At 38.8% G+C, this 19,850-nt stretch overlaps 2 protein-coding genes across 5 annotated transcripts in view; both read right to left on the bottom strand.

Moving 5' to 3' along the window:
- Positions 1-19,850, bottom strand: part of LOC146525257 (protein kinase C-binding protein NELL1-like) — a 788,406-nt gene that overhangs the window by 152,215 nt on the left and 616,341 nt on the right. The window lies entirely within an intron of this gene.
- On the bottom strand, positions 5,964-18,782 carry LOC146525268 (N-acetyllactosaminide alpha-1,3-galactosyltransferase-like). Of its 4 annotated transcripts, XM_085156312.1 has the most exons (7): positions 18,187-18,782; positions 16,419-16,465; positions 15,273-15,361; positions 14,479-14,544; positions 14,268-14,357; positions 13,530-13,667; positions 5,964-12,657 (listed from the first exon to the last, which is right to left on the bottom strand). In XM_085156312.1, exons 3-7 carry the CDS (start codon positions 15,299-15,301, stop codon positions 11,973-11,975), a joined length of 1,008 nt encoding a protein of 335 aa, XP_085012438.1. In that variant the 5' UTR covers positions 15,302-15,361; positions 16,419-16,465; positions 18,187-18,782; the 3' UTR covers positions 5,964-11,972. The 4 variants fall into 4 exon arrangements, with proteins under 4 accessions (XP_085012438.1, XP_085012420.1, XP_085012430.1 ...); XM_085156294.1 differs by lacking the exon at positions 16,419-16,465 and having other exon boundaries at positions 18,187-18,781; XM_085156304.1 differs by lacking the exons at positions 16,419-16,465; positions 18,187-18,782 and adding an exon at positions 16,946-17,872.

The raw sequence follows: 19,850 nt of genomic DNA, 5'->3' as shown, positions 1-19,850 counted from the left end.
ATGGTGTGCTGTCATTAATGTGCTGGGATCAGTTATACAAACATATATTGCTGCCACGCTCCTGCTGCCTGATTCAAACTCCAGTGACAGTGCTGCATCTCTACATAAAAGAAAGTTATGAAGATAAGAAAGATTAATGAAACTTGCAAGAGAATTTGTGCTTTTATACTGCTTTTTTATTACATCTTAATGGGTATTTATGTATAAATTAACAGTAGGCCTACTGTAATGTACTGCTATGCACGTACATACTAGTGATGCCTGCACAGCACAGGTTGAAACTTGGATACAACTTTGTGCTCAGTGATGCCCTGGCCTTACTGGGAGTAGAGGCCCCATGACACCATCTGTCATCTGAGTAGGAGCATGCCCCAATGTAGTCAGGCATGCATACAAGAATGTAGGGGCCATACAAACTACTGAGTGAAATTTTGAATTATTGCAATGAAATTTGCAGTTGCTGTACTTTAGCATTTAGTACTTACCATGTTTTACTTCACAGTTGAGGAGAAGTCCAGTGATATCTGACCAGGTCACACTCTAGTTGAAAATGGTGGTTTGTAAGGAATTATTTGGCTCTCTCTGAGGTTTGTCTTCAATCCAAACAATTGGGTAAAATTTTGACCCAATATTTGATCAAAGTCACCCAACCTATAAACAGACAAAATTATTCAAGCCTGGGAGTTAATTAAAGAACCCAGCACATTGCCAACCCAACTCCTGAGTCACAACTTTTGAACCAATTTTTGGTCAAACTAACCCAACTTCTGAACCTATAAGTGTTAGAGTGAATTATTAAATGTTGTCATTTTTATGCTTACCATCTCTACATTATTTTAACTCTGTGATGAAAGGAATTCTTTTGTCCCCCTCCCCAGATTCTCGAGGTTCTGGGTGGGGGCTGTAGTGTTATCACAAGCACATCCTTGTGACTGTTTGTTTGATGTTTGGTAAGCTTCCTGCCCTTTTTGTGGCTTCACTGTGTTATCTAGGGTGAATCATAAATTGGGTGTGGGGGAGACTACCCTCTTTATGACCTAGGATGTTGCTTCCTGCTTTTATGACCCTTTTGGTCAGCAGGAGAACACACACACACACATACATCCTTACCTACACACACACACACACACACACACATATACATACAGTGCCTTGTCTTTGTAACCAAGGGGGGTTACAAGGGGAGGTGCATGTAAACTATTGTTTATTATGTGAACGTTTTCAATAAAAGGCAGCGAGAGGAGGCCATCGTCGGGGTCATTCGTAATGAGATTCGAAGTGCGTTTCTGAGTGTCAAGAGATGTATTCTAAGACACTTCTTCAGCTGAGAATCAGAGAGGAGAAACACACAGTTTTTACTTGCAGCAAGGGCAGCCACAAAGCGCTCGCACGGGAGTGAGAGCTCAGGGAATCGCACTCTGCCACTGCCCTGGTCTTTATTTATACATCAGTAGGTGCGTTTGTTCCCTACATTGGAATGTGGATGTTTATATGCGCACGTGTGTGTGTGTGTGAAAAAGAGAGAGAGATTCATTTTTTATTAATAGCCATAATAGGTTTTAGGACTTGCAGTTTCAAAGGACAGCCAGTAAAACCAACAACAATGACTACAATTGCTACTACGTGCAAAACATGCTGAATCAGTTTAGACTTAGACCACACCACTTTTTCCAGAGATCAACTGCTAAACACTAGGCAGTCTTCTCAAAATAGCTCTTATCCTTTTTTCATAAAGCCTGAAAGTTTTTCTTGGATTTTAGTCAGAGGCACAGTGGGTCTCTGTGGTGCTCGGAGGAAACGCAGAGGAGGAGACTCATGCTAGTGCGCTGGTGAAACTACGTCAGCGGGGATTCCACACAGCACTAGGGATGGGTACAGGTATCCAGTTCTGACATAAATGGTAGTAACCAGACCGAAAAGCAGCGCACATTTTGGCAGTGTTGGGTAAGTTACTTTAAAATAGTAACTTAGTTACATTACTAGTTACTTCTATCAAAAGTAACTCAGTTACTTCAAGTTACTCGTTACTTTCAAAGTAACTAGTTACTAGGGAAAGTAACTTTGGTTTTACTCAGAATTCTCTTGTTAATGTGTTGCTTCCACAACTTTGCCAGTCTTCTAGCTTGCTTACTTGCCACAAGGGCACTGTGCCACCTACCAATAGAAAGGAAAAGATAATGTGCATATTTCCACGAGAGAAATCCCACGCCTGGACCGTCATTGACTGCTGCCATGATTCTAGCCTACGTCACAGTGTCATGTGCGCCTTTTACATCCAACACAAAAACTGCAGTCGTGGTGCTTTGATTGTACTCAGAACTCGGAAAGTCTGCCTTCTGAATAGGAAGATGTAGGTAACACCAGATGAGCTGCATACAGGGCTGGACTGGGACAAAAAATCGGCCCGGGCGTTTTGACTAGAGACCGGGCCACCATTATAGGAAAACTCATAAAGCCTTTGAATGAAAACAAACGCTGTTGTGACAGTGATGTTCACTGTTTTGATGGTATATATGCATCAATCTATCAATCGTTTGTTGTAAGATTCAGATAATTATTTTTTAAAAGCTAGACATTTTAAATGAGAATAAGAAAGAAAAGTATTTATTTGTGCCCCCCTCTCCCTGTTAATGCCCTACCTGGCCCCCCTGGCAAAACTTTGCTAGATCCGCACCTGCACAGTTACCAGCTGTCAGCTACCTAAAAAGGATCCTGGGGTTATCTGTCTCTCAGAAACAGTTCATAACTTCCCTTCAACTCATTTATGTCACCTAAAAGGTAAACCTGTTTCTCCATCACCTGTCCAGCTCTGATTATTCAGTATGGACGTCTCCTGGTTTCATCTTCATGTTTCCCTCTCACCAGATAACCAAACCGACATCATGACCAGCAGCTTTTTTGCAGCTGTGGCTCCAGCAAACATCAGCTGATACTAGAAATTAATATTAAATAAATTCTAACAACAGCTGATCAAGCTTAAACGTGCTGCTGTTGTTTAACGCGACATCGGCTGGTTTCCTATTTCTGGCGCAAAGTGGGCGATAAACAAACAAGAGAGCCGATCAGCTGATCACTGATCAGTTTTCATGATTGAAGTAGAAACGGGAGAGGGAGGTGGGAGAATGAGAGAAGAAGAGGCAGCTGTGCAGCAAAGACACAGAATAACTCCAGCTTTGTGTCTTTTTCATTGTAGCTGAATTACGGGACAAACTGTTCCTTTTCACCTCAATAAGAAACGCGTAATATTTTCTCTGAATACCAGATGGGACGGTTGGCAACTCTAATAACTTATGAACAAAATAAAGTTCAACATCATTAACTTCATAGCACCCACCCAGCTGTATAGAAACTCCGTCATGCTAGCTAGTACGCAGTACGGAAAAAGTCAGAATAATGAAAATAAACTCCACCTAAACTTGGTTTATATCTGACCCAGATAGACTGCAGGTCATAACTTCTTACCTGAAGTTCAGTTCACACTTGGACCAGCGGCCGCCTCGGGTCTCTTTTCCTTCTGCGTCCCCTTTCCCTCATCCACCTGCTGGCCTCCACCACTTGCTAATGTTACAGAATCTGTGGAAGCTCCGCGATAGCCACCACACGAAGTAACGAGTAACGACCCTATCTAAATCCCAGTAACGACTAACGCGTTCCTGATTTTGGCATAATAACTAGTTACCGTGCTCGTTACCACAATAATAACGTAGTTACTGTAACGCGTTACTTAATAACGCGTTAGCCCCAACACTGCATTTTGGTGCTTTATTTCTGTACTTTTTTCCTGACGTCATACACTTTGGATTCCAGCCAATCATTTTACCTTTGCAAGGATAGTATGCGGGTCCAGGTACGTATGTTCTTTTAGAGCAGAGCTACAGATTAAAAAGGCCCAAGGCGAAGCGGTCAAAAGTCTGGCTGCACTTCACAGCAGCCTGCAACAAGTGCTGTAAGGTGATACTGTGCAAAGGAGGTAACAACTCAAATCTGATGACAAACCTGGTGACGCATAGTGTTTTTTTTTTTAAAGCTGAGAAATGCAACGAGTTAGCAACATCCCCCAAGAACCCGAAAAGGACAGTTCTTGGGGGATTGGCCCTAGCCCTGCCAGTGTAGCAGAAATGATGACGGATGATGATGGCAGCACCAGCCGTTCTTCTCTACGTGAGTAGCTTAATGTTGTTTGTGTGTAATTTACGTTGAGTAGGCTAACTACGTTATTAAATTAATGTATGTAAAGGTAAACTAGCAAACACCGTCATGGTTACATGTGGCTATCTTCTTGTTTGATGGCAGATACTCCCTTCACCCTGGCCAAAAAGGCTAAAATGACCAAAGAAAAAGTAGAAAACAGCTTAACATGAGAGGTTTTTGGACAAAATTTGTGTTCTCCATTCTTTAAGCACCGGTTTGAGCACTGTTTAAGCACCGGCACGGTTTCAAAAGTACCAGTTTGGCACCAGTATCGGATAAAATCTAAACGATACCCATCCCTACACGGTACTCCCCTAATCTCTTCCAAACAACGTGGACAAATTACTGCTTTTAAACCGGATGAACAGCTCTGCCACCCTTTGCTTGACTGAAACCTGGCTCAGTGAATGAATCCCAGATGCTGTCCTAAATCTGCCGGGCTTCCAACTTCACCGGGCGGACCACGAAACAGAGCTCTCAGGGAAAATGAAGGGTGGTGAAGTCTACTGGTGTACTAATGCCACATTGTTACCGAAGTACTGCAGCCCAAACTTGGAAACTTTTTTCATTAAATGCAAACTGCTTTATTCACTGCGGAATTTTCTTCCTTCATGCTGGTTGGAGTTTACATTTCTCCTCAGGCCAATGCAAACAACGCGCTGTGCGAGCTGGCTGACTAGATTACCACCCTGGATAGAAAATTCCCCGATTACTTTACAGCTGTCCTTGGGGATTTTAACAGAGCAAATCTAAACCACAAACTTCCTAAATATAGACAGCATATAGACTGCCCGACCAGGAAAAACATCACACTGGACCACTGTTACACCAGTTTAAAAGATGCCTATCACTCTGTCCCCCGGGCAGCGGTGACAGGGCCCTGTACAAGCCAGAAACAAAAGCGGCTAAAAGGATCTACTCCCTGTGTCAGTGTGGAAGGGCCTGCTACAGACGCCCCCCACTCTCTGTTGAAGCAAACAAAGATCTGGCCTACGAGTTGAATAGAGATTGAAAATGTGATGTTATTTCTGGGGTAAAACCGCAAAGGATTGTAGGTACGAGTGGAAAGTGATACTAGCGCATGCAGGCTTTCACAAGAAAACAGTCACAGTTTAGTGATAGAAGAAACACAAAGAATGGCAAGAAGCTGTTGAATTATTAACTGCAATAACCGGTCGCATGACAGCCACGGGAAGCCAACAGGTAAACAGAGTTTTTTTATCGGATTCCATCTTGAAATTGTTCAAGCCATGTTTCCGAAGTGACAAAGAGCCGACAGATGACCTGGATTGCAGCCATTCGAAGACCAAATATAACGTTCCAGAACACTCCACCTCACATGTTAGTCTGCTCCAAGCATTTCCACAAATGCTTCCACAAATCTGTTGTAGTTGTTACGTAATTTATCATAACATAATTGTTGATGTAGGTTACAAACAAGTCTTATATTAATTTGAATTGAATTCGTTGCGGTATGCTGCTTTGTTTACTGTGCCTTTGTGGGATAATGTTTGTTGTGTTTAGTAGGAAAACCAGCCAACAAAATGCTGGAATGCGATCCAGACTGGGCACCCTCTATCAACCTGGGTCATACCGAGTTTAAAGCTGCTACCACAGCGAGATTTGGTCGGTTAAGAGAGAGAGCAATATCAAAACAGCCATGAAAAGTCCCGTATATATGTGCTCAAGTGTTTTATTGAAGCAATCAAGTGTGAATAGCTGTTTTCCAGTATGTTATTTTGAAATGGGTTTTTCTCTCTCTTTTGCCTGTCCTGTTTGGTTCTTTTGCCATCAGAATTATTGTCTAAAGGCAAAGAAAGATGCCCAACGGATTTACTTTACCAAATGGACCATCCCAGCCTTGCTGTGTTGGTCTATTTGATTCACCTTTGCTTTTATTGTTTATTTTATTTTATTTTCCCTTGCTAAATACGGGACAGACTTGACTGGGGAAAAGAAAAGGGAGAAAGAAAGAGGGAAAGAAAAACAGCGGGAAAAGGGAACGGTGATAAAGGGCAAAAAACAAAAACCAACAAAACAAACAGACATAGCACACATATAGCAATCATCTGGATCACCTGCTGAGAAAGAAAAAAGAGAAAACAAGCAAAAAAAAAAGAGAGCAATATAATAAACATCATTGCGATGATCTATGTGAATATAACAGTAAATACTAAATATTAAATATTATTCTAAGGAGCTTGGAAAGAAAAGCGTCTGGACTTGTTTAAGCTGCTTGAAGACGTTTCACCTCTCATCCGGGAAGCTTCTTCAGTTCTAAGGGTCAAATGGTGGAGAGTCCCAGATTTAAACCCAGTGGGAGTTTCCCCCAAAGAGGGACAAAGGACCCCCGGTGATTCTATACCTAATCACATAAGCCAAGGTGTGAAAACGGGTGTGGGTCACACTCAGCCAGGGTTTCGGGTGAGTTCATTGTGAAACCTGGCCCCACCCTATCATGTGATTTCCTGAGGTCAGATGGCCCAGGAGGTGAGTGGGCGTTAAGGCATCTGGGAAGGGTTCTCAAAACTGGATTATAGATGGCAGACAGTTGGTGTCGTAAACCACCGCCTCTGTTCAAAGATGGTCGCTCACAGTGGACATAAATGGCTTCTTTCACTCCTCTTTCAAACCATCTGTCCTCTCTGTCCAAAATTTGAATATTGGCATCCTCGAAAGACTGACTTTTGTCCTTTAGATGCAGATGAACTGCTGAGTCTTGTCCCCTGGAGGTGGCTCTTCTAGGTTGTGCCATGCGCTTGTGAAAGGCTGTATCGCGTCCGATTGCACCCAGACGCCAAGAGACGGTACTTGGAAAAAATAGTTTGTATCGGTAATGTGGACCTAGCTCGGACTCCGGCTTTAGCTCACCAAACGGCGATCCTTAGGCTGGCAAGGAGTCTGGCACAGGAAAGAAGAACAGGTAAGTTGCAGCACGAATGAAACTCAGGAAAAGCTCGACTTGCAATGACACTGACAAGTGTTACACAGTGATCCAGCGAAGACTCATTCTCAGCAGCCGCCTTAAGAAGAGAGCGTGGTGATGAGGTGATTGCTTGCAGGTGTCAGAGCCAGGGGCTGGAGTCGTCATGACTCCGCCCCGGTAGGGCGCAGCACGCGGAAGGAGAGAGAGGGATGCAACACAACAGAAAACACTTGTAGCCAGAGTCAGCCGAGAAGGCACAGGGACCATGACAATATCAGTTTTTAATTTGGAATTGGAATGTTTTTAGTTTTTAGAGTTTAATTCTTTTTTTCTGAAATTGATTTTCAGTTTTAAAGTATTTATTAATGGACTGACAATTCATTTTAAAATATTAATTTAAAAATAGTATTTTTATTTTAAATTAAATTATGAAATAATACATTTCTTTAGTAATGTTTGAATAAATAAAATAATTTAGCTGGTACCACATTGAAAGGAGCCAGTTGAGGTGTTTCAGGCATCTGACAAAGATGGGTCCTGGGTGCCTTCCGTTTGAGTTGCCAGGGTATGTCCCACTGGGAGAAGGCCCCCGGGGCAGACCTAGGACACCTGGAGAGAATATATCACTAAGCTGGCCTGAGAATGCGTTGGTGTTCCTCCAGACAAGATGGAGGCGGTGCCAGGGGAGAGGGAGGCCTGGGCTTCTATGCTTAGGGTGCAACCCAGCCCCGAATAAGCAAAAGAAGATGGAAGGAACAGTGGATTTTTATCCACACTTTCATTGTACATGTACAATGACAATAAAAGGGTATATTCTATTCTGTTGTTTAAATTTACCAGGCTGTAAAGCTTAAAAACTGCATTTTGAATTTAAAAATTAAATCCTCATCATTCTTAGTCTTATGCTAAAATCTCAAATGAAAAAATAAATTCCATATAGTTCGGATATTTACAATAACTGCCTCTGGAGAGTCTGCAGTTGATGCTTTCTCTCAAACATATTGATTATGCAAGCAACCCAAGTAGCATCACTAACTAGGTAACACAAACTCAGAAACTCTGGTGTGGAATATTTAGGGAGATCTATGGGCTCAAATTGTGGTCATAAATATTTTGTACTTGTAAATCAGGATTTGTATGTGTAAAAAGAATTTGTGTGTGCGTAAAAAAGATTTGTGTGTGGACTTAGCCAAAAAACTACGTGAGAAAGTCTGCACTCAAGTTTCAAGTTACAAGTACGAATGTTGACGCTATTTTTCTTCCTTTCATCTGATTGGCCAATGTCATGTCAATCACAAATTTAACTATCCAATCAGAGAACAGATGGGTTTGGCTGTTTGAGGGGTGCTTTTTTGAGGGGTGCTGGCAGGACCAGATGCGCTGTCTATACCGGCTCTCTCTTACCCTTACCCACCCCTGTTGCTTGTCTTGTGTTTCGATGGTGTACTGACAGTCATGTGCTTTTGTCCTGGGGTGTTTTTTTCTGTTCTCAAACTGTTCTCCCATTAGGAGCTCGGTCTGAGTGGAGTTTTTTTTCTCCTCCCCAGATGGAAAAGATATATAAAAATCGTATAAAGTTTGTATCTGTCTTGTATGAAACTTGTATGAAAAGCATACAAGAGTGAAAACACATATAAGCTCCCTTGAAAAATTATATAATGAAACTTGTATGTTTTGGATACTTACTAAAAGAATATATGAAAGTAATGAGAAAGTGGCCACTTTCATGAGTAAATCATGTAAGCCTTATATGATTTATATATGATTTACTCATAAAAGTGGCCACTTTCATGAGTAAATCATATATGTTTTTACTATTTCTTTTCCATTTGGGTCCTCTCACCTTATGTTATGTATTTGTGTTGTTTTTTCCTATCAGCCTACCTCTCTGACATGTCTTCCCAATGTGATGTTTGTTTAAAGTTCGGTCAGAAGGTTCCTTTGTAAGTGCGCATGCGCCATAGCGTGCTGCCTGCTGTAACCCATAATTTCTTTCGGGATTAATAAAATAATCCGATTCTGATTCTGAAATGAGTAACGATACAGCAATTAATGAGCGGTGAGAATTAGCAAATCGGAAAAGCCAGGTTGAATAGGTAAGTTTTCAAGTGTGCTTTAAAGGATTGAATGGAGTCACAGGCATGAATGGTAGCAGGAAGACTATTCCAGAGGTTAGGTGCTACAGAGGCGAAGGCACAATCACCCCTAGTCTTCAGACAGTGCCTGGGCTAGGCCAGCGAGTTGGAGTCCAGAGTAGAACCATTAGAAATGATCTAATCTGGAGGTCACAAAGGCATGTATACGTTTTTCAAGATCTCTGTACGGTATTAAATGTTTGACCTTGGAACTCTGGCGCAATTGGAAGAAGCCAGATTTAACCTCAGAGGAACCACAGAGCTGTTTATCCAGCTTAAATGAACTATCCAGGAAAACACCTAGATTACTTATAGTATCTGTAAGAAAGCAACCAAAGGGACCAAATCGGGCAGCTAGCTGATCTTGTGGAGTTTGACTATCAAACACCATAATCTCAGTTTTCTTCTCATTTAAAATGAGAGAATTCGCTGACAGCCACTCCGTAACCTCTTTCAAGCAGTCAGACAAATGATTCAGTAAAGCTGGCCGGTCATCAGACATTTGGGAAAAAAAATTGAATTTCGTCAGGTAGGGGCTTTGACACTTGTCAAAGATAGAACCCGGGGGTAACATGTACAAGGCAAACAGTAGAGGGCCCAGCACAGACCCCATGCGGTACTCCACAACAAAGAGGGGCAGCAGCGGACGAGTAGCAACCCATCATGACAGAAAAAGTCCTGCCCGAGAGGTAGGATTTAAACCAATTAAGGGCGGAATCCTTGATGCCTTTAAGATGTTCCAGTCTCTGTAAAAGGATTTTATGGTCTACCATATCAAAAGCATCAGACAGATCCAATAAAATTAAAACGGCAGGGCAACCTGAGTTAGTAAAAGAAGATCATTGAAAACCCTCAGCAGTGCTTTTTCAGTGTTGTGACAAGGTTTAAAACCAGACTGAAATTTGTCACTAATGTTATTTGTGTATAAGTAGGCCTGTAGTTGCAAGGGGACAATTCTCTCTAATATTTTAGATAAAAACAGAAGTTTACAGATTGTGTTACACCTAAGTCAGCATTAAACGTAACCAGAAAATGATCAGAGATGCCAACAATGCCAATGTCCTTAATGCTAATATCCAGGCCATATGAGAAGACCAGATCCAACATATGGGCTTTTACATGGGTCGGTGCACTCACCCATTGAGCCTCAAAGCTAGAGAAAGTAGAAAGTAAAATACTGTGGCTATGCCTCCACCTTTCCCTGAAAGTCTCGGTGTGCTGAAAAAAAACATAGTCAGGGAGAAGGAGTTCAGAGAAGGAGAAAAGCTCACCGTGGGTACAAAAAGATTTCCAAACTATTTATCTCTGGCTGTAGAAAATTCAAGAAAACTCATCAGCTTCTCTTCGCTATCTATTGCTAAGCTCAGTGAGTCACAGCTCTGTTGAGCAAATCATTCCTTTAACCTTAACTAGAAATGACTTAATGAATGTCTTCACAAATGAAATTTTATCCACTAGAAAAGCAAATATTTCTAACCATCTCACAGACACATCATTACATACAGTTATGGATTTTTGTCGAGAATCTTTCTCTCCAATTGATCTTCAATAGTCACCTTTTCCAAAACACCAGTATGCTTATTATACCCCATTCTTTTATGACTGTTGCAAAATTACTTAAAAAATAGTTTTTAAAAAAGAATTTAAAAACAATCCAAAAAAGGGAATATCCACAAAATTACCTTTAATTGCAGATAGAATGTCTTATTTAAGTAATTTACTGTTATCTGCAAAGGGTCTTATAGTCCTCTTCTTCTCTTCACCTTTCCTTCATGTCATGGCCATCATCCAGTGTTTTGTCAGTCCAACATTTGATGTTGAGCACATCTCAGTGTTCTTTCTCTGCCTCACTTTATCTCTGTAGTAAAAGTTACTTTATTACAATTGTCACATTTATTCAACATAATTTCACTTCAGTTTGAATCATTTCAGCCTGATTTCTTATCATCTTCTTATCATCTTGATTAGAAATACATTGCTCTTTGTACTTCACATACAGTTTTCAATTCTGATTACTTCATTGTAACTTAGAATTTGCTTTCTCTCCTTATATCAGTAAATAAATAAATAAATAAATAAAAAATACTGAAGTTCACAACTTCAGTATTTATCAATCACAATACACCCAAAAATTACATCTTCTGATTGCCCATGCATAATAAAATCACTTCGTTTTTAAATTATTACCTCTTGATCATATTTTGATTAGATTCATGATTTGATTAAAGCAAAAATAACTATCAGCAAAAGCACATGCATAAATCTCTGTCACTGCACTCTTTGTTACATTACACCCACGAAAGCTGGATTTTAGGCCTTTTAATTCACTTCTGTCTGTCTTCTTGACACCATAAATATTCCACAAAAACCTACTGGTCAGAGGATATGCTTCTCTTTATGGTATTTTAAGATTTTAGTACATAAGCAGAATTTTCACCTTTGTTAGCCACCAAGCTATAATTAAAGTCTCCAGATTTAGTCACAACCTAAAATATTTACAAAATAATATATAATATTGCAACATAATTACAAAAAGGAACAACAGTCCTCCAAGCCTAAGCATTTAGATTTACCTAACTGGATTAGATAAGTTTTCAGAAAAGGAAGACGAGCTATTCTACTAGCACACTTGTCAAATAATCCAACATAAAACAAGCCTATATATACGTTTAACAAGCTAGCCCCTTGCTTATAAAATAATTCAAACTTTGATTTTCGATCTAGCCAGTACGAAGTGTGTCATAATGTTTTGGTGCCCACACTAGGCGGGTGGCAAATATATCCTGCTTGTCCCAAATGCTCTGGTCCCAGCAGTACTCTGGAGACAGCAGCCTGCTTGGCTTATGAATCCAAAAGTACTTGTTTAGATGGCTCTCATCGTGCCACATAGCTTCCACATTATTAAGTTTATCCTCCATGATAGCCAGATAACAGGCATCTACCAAATGCTTTACATTTTGCCACGTTCCTCCAAAGATAGCAGCATGGTAGTAGAAATCTCCAGTTTCCATGAAGGCTTTAGATTTGGGGTTTCTGTCGTAGGTAAACTGGGCTTTTGGTAATTTATAATAGTGGGCATGGAGCAAAGCCACAGAATCACCCAGTGCCTCAGACCCAAATCTCCCCTTAAACTCCTGATCCACATCAAAACAGAAGACATAATGAAATCTGTGACGGATCTCTGACTCTATAGCTTCTGATATTGTCCTCATTCGCATCATAGAAATGTCTTGCCACCTGGTGTGCTTTCCCACCTGGATAACCTTTATGTTTCTGTGAGAAGCAAGTGTGATGTTTGGTACTTTGTCTGGTAAGTCTGTAAACACATAATACGTCACTGGTAATCCCAACATAAAATGTTGTTCTGCTGAGATGAGGAAAGTCTTGAGGTAGGCATCCAGGTACCTTAATGAGAGACAGAGAAAAACAAATGATTTTTTTATTTGTAAATTATTGCAAAACAATACAAAACCCATCCTGTTTGTATATTTCTTCACTATCTTTGATGCACCAAAAGTCATTATTTCAATCTGAGCCAAGGTTCAATCGTCCACACCCAACAAACAGCAAGGCAAGCTGGTGTTTATTGGTTATGGGTCATAAAGGCCAACTACTCCAGATACTAATTACCAATTACATTTTTAAAAGCTAAAAAAAACAGAAAATAGCAACAAAGGAGGCAAATTTGCAGAAGATCTCAGTCATATGTGTGATTTCTCTATTTCCAGAACAAAGACTCAAATGAAGGGTGCATGCCTGGAGGTGTCTTTGTGTCTAACTGTGCAACACATGCAAGAAAGCAAGAAAAGACCTAGACATGACTATAATAATAATAATAATAATAATAATAATAATAATAATAATAATAATAACCGTAGATGTATGTGCACAAATTTATTCAGGTTTAGATGTCTGGATTTCAAAACAGTTTGGTCAAATTTCTTTGTATTTGTGCATGAATTGGAGCACATATTTGTGACTCCTCAAAAGTTACACGTACACATTTGTAAACATTTGTTTGTGTTTGTGGATCTTATCGTATGCATTTGCAACCCTTTTGCAGGGGTATAAGGCATATTTCCCCCCATAAACTAAAACTAGAGTTACCACCTCATGATTACTTATGTGGGCTAGTGAATTTACAGTTTAAATTCGCCATGTTGAACTGATTCAGGCATAGGTATGCCTACATTTCTTATTCATTCTATTAAATTCTATTAACTAGAAGGCACCACTGTATAATAGCCAAGGAATACAGTTTTTATGGAGGAACCGACCGTCCCACAGCAAACACAGTAAGGGCCACTGATGACTTTTCTCCTATGTGCTTTTGATCAAAAAGATTTGGTTCAAACATTCCCTCCCAGATGATAGGAGCATTCCAAGATGTTGATGTCTGAACTGCTGGTCTGGCCCTGGATTAAAAGAACAAAACAAATTAAAACACAATCTATATATTCTGGTTTAAATTAATTCAGGAACATGTCCCTATATATGTGCTAATGAATATGAGGAACTAAAAACAACTTGAATTTACAGTTCACCAGAGATGTTAATTCATTTGTAACAGTATTGTACAGCTGTTATCAGTGTTTTCACTGTTTTTAATCATGAAACTCTCTAAAGACTGTTCTTCCAGTGTTTCTTTTTGCTTTTTTTTCCTTTATTGAGAGTGAAAAAATCATACTTATGAACACTGCCAAGCAGGTTATTTTATTCTATAGTTAGTGTTTTATTGTGTAAATGCTTCTTTAATCATGTCACTCTGGTTTTTCTTTCTTCTTTTTTTAAACACACTTTCAAATTTGGTTACTGTCTGCTTGTCACAAGTGCTATTATAACATTAACCTCCAAAAATATTTTATTTTAACTGTACTTTGATGCAGAAGTTTCCTAAATTGTGTGCACAAGCTGTATGTGTTTATTCTACTAAAAACAACATGTTAAAAATCAAATACAAGTATGGGACATTATAATTACCAGACAATGGTGTCCAAATTTTGAATATCTCTTACCCAAAGTTAAGTGTGTCATCCAAATTAATGCGGTGGCTTGGTTCTCGTTCAGGATGCAATTTTATCATTAGGATAGTGTTCCTTAAATATCTGATAGCAGAAAAATAAGCACCACAAGACATAACAACAAAATAAATTGTTTGAAAAGGTTGCTACATCATATAGATATTACGTATCAATATGCTTTTGAAAATAGTGCCTTAATACATACCTTGTATATAAGGAAGTAGAACCGAGGATGACCAACAGCAGACAGCAGAGGATTCCGTCATTTTTACTTAGAGAAATTAATAAAAAAAATAATAATATTAAAATACTAAATAAATCAAATAAAGTTTGGGCCTCACTTCATTGTTTTTCCTTTGACAGGTATACCAATATTTAGCATCAATTAGGAGATAAATGTCTTTACATAGGTAATTCATGAAGATTGCTAAAGCCTGAGTGATGCAGGCTTACAATGCTGTTGGTAAACATTTTGGGAACCATCTATCAATGGGGAAAAATGTGTATTCCCCTATTGCTTGCAATGCTAAAAGCCACTATAGTGAAACTAGTCACAAAGCTGTATATGGTACTGCACTGAAAACCTCCTTGCAATTGGTTAGGTTACTAGAGGTCTAGTAGGTAGTAATAACGTCTGGCTCCAAAACACTGACATGGTGGCAGCCAAAATGTTGTCCAGAAAGTCTAAAATCAATTGGGGACATTATGGTTATTTTTATATTTTTTATACCTACAGATAAAACAACAAGGTAAGGAAAACAATAAGTTAGAAAGATTTCTAGAAATGTTTTCTCCTTCACTTGATACAAGTTTGTATAAAATAGAATCAGGCAAAGTGAAATCAATCCTCTTCTGATTACAATGGAAGAGTCTCGTTTTTTGTCAACTCACAATTCAAAATCCAGTTTCTGTAATAATAATGCCCCCCCCCCCCCCCCCCACACACACACACACACAAATTCCTACCACCAGCACCACCATCTTGGCCCACGCTCCTACCTCATTGTTAGGGGAAACAACCCTGTCATTTTCCTCTTAAGCAGCGCTCTGATGGAGGAGAAAGGGAGGGCTGGTTGACAGAATTAGACCTTATTGAAAAGAAAAAAAAATAGTGAGCCCAACCTTGGGATAAATAAAGTAAAGTAATAAAGTATCATATTTCATGTAAGATATTTTCATTATCTTACATTCATTTCCTGGATAACCTGCCATATCCATAAATTATAAACTACACAAAACTGTTTTAGACCAACAAAGTCTATTGCTCATTTTTACAATTAAGATCAATTGATGTAAATCCATGAATGTGAAAGCTTGATTCATTTTATCCAAAGTCTAAGCTACATCTGCAACTCCTCCTATACTATCCTATACTTTGACCCAAACATCAAAATGATCTAGTGGCATCTAGGATTAAATTCTCCAATCTATAGCTTAAAGAATGTTTTTACCATTGAAACTTAAACCAGTATGCCATAAAATTGTGCCTATCTTAATTAAGGCAGATGGACATTGGTGGGAAGTAGCTTTAGAACTGAGTGACAGTATAGTGTAGCATACAGAAGATGAAATGAGTATTGAACACATCACCAATTTTCTAACTAAAAGTATTTCTAAAGGTGCTACTGGCATGTTGGTAGCAACCCATCGAATCAACACATTCAAATAAATCAACCCATAGCTGTCCATAAAAATTGCGTAATAATGAGAACTGAAAGACCAGTCAAGTATCAAATATGTTTACAGAAATGTATTTAATATTTCATACAAAATCCTTTGCTGGTGATGACAGCTTCAACACACCTCCTGTATGGAGAAACTAGTCGCATGCATCAAGTGTGATTTTAGCTGATTCTTCTACACAAACAGTTTTCAAATCCTGAAGGTTCAGTTGGCCCCTTCTATGAACTTTCCATAGATTTTATAATGTCTGTGGGTTCTCAAGAAATTTCATCGACATGTTCAAAAAAAAAAGTTTTTCCAATTAATAAAAGGAAAAAAGACAGGGAGCACAAAATGGAGTGTCTTAAACTGGTACAACCTGTATGGGGAACATACATATGTATATTTCTTTTACATTATCTCTGGTGCCATTGTGTAACTCAGTTGAATGCATAAGTCCAGTAAAACCAGTTTTATTTGCACCTCTTGAGAGACAGCAACCATTTACCATTAGATTCCTGGCCACAAACCTGTGTTAGTGTTAATGATGAGAATAACAAGAAATTTGTTAAAAATGAAATGAAAAAAAAAAAGTACTGTATAGGGATGGGTATTGATAAGATTTTCACGATTCCGATTCCATTTTGATTCTGTTTAACGATTCGATTCTTTATCGATTCTCTTATCGATTCTCTTATCGATTCTTTTTAAAAAGGAGAACACTAAGGTCGAATAGCTTAGAACTTTGTTTTATATCGTCTCTTTGAACAAGATAGAAATTTAGGAGTAACATGGCCTTACAAACCCAACAGTGAGATCTTAAGAGATCCATAGCCTACGGCTCTTCAATGGGGTGTCACAGGGTCCCCAGGAAAAAAAATTGTAAATGTAAAATAATAAAATAAATATTCTTCTGTAGCAATAACAAAGTATAACATAAATATATTCTGTAGCAATTACACAAGAATATCCAGTAATGTCCCTGCCTACAATTAAACACATTCACTTACCGAAAATCGAGGGCATCTGCTGTGGTAAATGGGTGCAAATCTTTGACCACAAACTTAGTCACTGCTCGGTGACATTCGTCTATCCTGGCCTGAAAGGAGACGCTACCGGTAGACTGCAGCGAGAACTGCCAGCATCTGAGCCAGACTCTGTCTGTCTCTCTCATCATGGTCATCTAAATGCACAGTAATAGCAGGTTTTGTAATAAGGCAGATCGCGCTAACATAATATGCACTGTTAGTTGATTATTTACCTGCCGCATTAACGGGTGAGGACGCGCAAACATTACCGCTGCTGCTGGGTTGAGATTCACGAGTCCGGAGCAGAATTAAAAACACGACATTCATTTAAGGTCATTGTGTGTTTTGTGAGCAAATGCTTTTGCATATTCGTAGTGTTTCCTCCCTTAAATGAAATATCTACTTTGCAAGTATTGCAAGTTGCCCTGTTGTCATCCATTCTCGTAAAGTATAATCAAACCTTTGAGCGTTTGAGCCGCCATGTTTCCTGCCAGGTAAATGATGCTCCGCAACGTGGTGACGTCATTCGGGGCGACTGGAAAAACTGCAAAACTGGCAAACAATTCCAATGAACTGAAACAGTGGGAACCGGTTCTCAACCGGATTTCGATGCCCATCCCTAGTACTGTAGTCTAAATCTTCCATGCTTAAAATGTAAAAAAAAAAATTCATACATGGTTGCCAGTTGAACCACACTCAGTATTTATAGTGCATAAAATGTGAAAAATCACCGAATCCGAAAGGATTATGAAGGGTCATTATTTAAATTGGACTTATCTCCAGAGGGCCCCAAACTACAAAAACTACAGTATCACAAGTGTTGTTTCTACTACATGAAGAACAGGATGAAATACCTACCAACTGCTGTAAACTAAATAATAGTACAAGAAAAGAAAAATGAGGTAATCTATCTTTTAAAATGGAGCATTTTATTCTTTTTCTACTTAACCGATTCAAGGTGAGTATATTATTAGAATTAAAATGTATATAATTTAATACTATTAATTCATTTTACATTTTCTACATTTTTTCCACAGATAAAATTTGTTACTATATAAGTCACAGAGTAGATGAGTGACAACTCTTTTATGTAGAAATCTAATGAGGAGTCAGGAGTACATTTTATTTTTTAATTTTATTTACATTATTATTATTATTATTTTTGGCAGAGTTACTTTGTACGTGTTCACTTGTAGGAAAGTAAAGTAAAAAAGTAAACTTACCTGGATTCACAGATATATCCAACACCTCGATTTAACTGTATAAAAACTCTTTGCAGCTCACAGCCCGACACACACCAACACAACAGCATAGATAGTACAGACATAAAGACAGCAAGGAGTGATTGCAGATGTGTCTGCCTCCCCTCCAGCGGCGCTGCAGACCACGCCCCGCCACACACATTAACCAGGTAAAATACATATTTAGGCAGAATTTTGCAAATATCTATTTTTCATCTTTTAGCAGCATAGTGCTTTTTTTCCAATTATTTTTTAAAAGTCAGGTCAAGGCTCCAAAAGCCCAAAGGCGATATAAGGGTGGCGGCTCACAACAGTTTTTGTTTGCTGGATCATTTTAGTTCAGCTGGGTGTCTTTCCTTTTGTTATATTTCTTTAAGAGTTCAAAATGAGTTAATTACATAAATAAAATGTAATTTTCTCTGTAGCACTTCATTGATTTCATAAGCAACACACCTTAGTTGTTCACACAAAGCATAAAGGTAAAAACCAATATATACAGTGTTATCTTCATTTTAGATGTCAAAAAGTATTTGCGGCTCCCAGTGTTTTCTTTTGCGTGGAACCCGGATCCAAATGGCTCTTTGGATGTTAAAGGTTGCAGACCCCTGGTCTAACTGATATGACACGTATCGTGAAGGGTAAACATTCAGTGAACTTTAAGACTGTACACTGCTGGAAAAAAAAATAAAGTGCAGACAACCACAGGTGGCAAAAGTACAGACATTCTGTATTTATGTAGAAATACAGATACTAGAAAAAAAGTTGAAGTTGAAGTTGAACTGAGCGTCTGTACTGATGTACAAGTGAAAGTAAGAAAGTAAGTACTTTGGAAGATGTTTTTACCAGCTATTTCTGTCCAAACCTACTGGACCTTGTGTTACCTTGTGTTATATTAATGTAATAATAAAATGTTATTATTAGATGGAGATAGAAACTTCATTTTAGTCAAAATTTTAATTCTAATAATATACTCACCTTGAATCGGTTAAGTAGAAAAAGAATAAATTTTAAAAGATAGATTACCTCATTTTTCTTTGCAGGAAAATTGCCAACAAAAACAAAAACATAATGGCATACATACTAAAAAATACTGGGTTATTTTCATAACTCAACTTCTTGGTAGTTTGACCAATTTCTGAACCTATAAGCCTTATTGTTGGGTCTACCTTAAACCCCGCTGTATCCAGGACTTATTCCTGTGAAAGAAAAACAAGGCAACAGTGATCAATCAATTTACTTGCAAGGAGGCCTGGTCGGTATCTCAGTGTCAATAGAAAATTGTACTTAGTAGTCAGTATAATCTTTTAATGATATAAGTTTGCATATGGTAGAATACTGCATGTTGACCTTTTGATGACTTAGGCTGTTGTTCACTACAAGACTACAAGACTTTGTGTGCATAGAGCACTCTGGAATGCACACAGACTGGCATTCACACCCACACACACATCCTTGGAGCATTGGAGAGGTCAAAAACTCAGTTTTTGCATTTACGTGTGGACGAGAAAAACAGAGAAAACGCAGCGTCAAAGGTGTGCGCAATTTTTGACGTCACACTGTGCGCCACGTTATTGTTTCGGTGAAATGAATTTCTACAATACTGTTACTGTTAATTGTAGTCTCTGCAGTGTTTAAATGCTTACATA

Source organism: Neolamprologus multifasciatus, chromosome 1, assembly GCF_963576455.1.
Source record: "Neolamprologus multifasciatus chromosome 1, fNeoMul1.2, whole genome shotgun sequence".
NCBI lineage: Eukaryota > Metazoa > Chordata > Actinopteri > Cichliformes > Cichlidae > Neolamprologus > Neolamprologus multifasciatus.
Note: the sequence above shows the minus strand (reverse complement) of the source record. Positions and strands in the feature narration are given on the sequence as shown.

Excerpts from the sequence above, each read along its gene's own strand:
- LOC146525268 (XM_085156312.1), bottom strand. The coding sequence starts at position 15,301 with ATGACAGGGTTGTTTCCCCTAACAATGAG. Across the intron at positions 14,358-14,478 it reads TCTACTTCCTTATATACAAG|ATATTTAAGGAACACTATCC; the intron begins GTATGTATTAAG and ends TTCTGCTATCAG. Across the intron at positions 12,658-13,529 it reads ACTGTGTTTGCTGTGGGACG|GTACCTGGATGCCTACCTCA; the intron begins GTCGGTTCCTCC and ends TCTCTCATTAAG.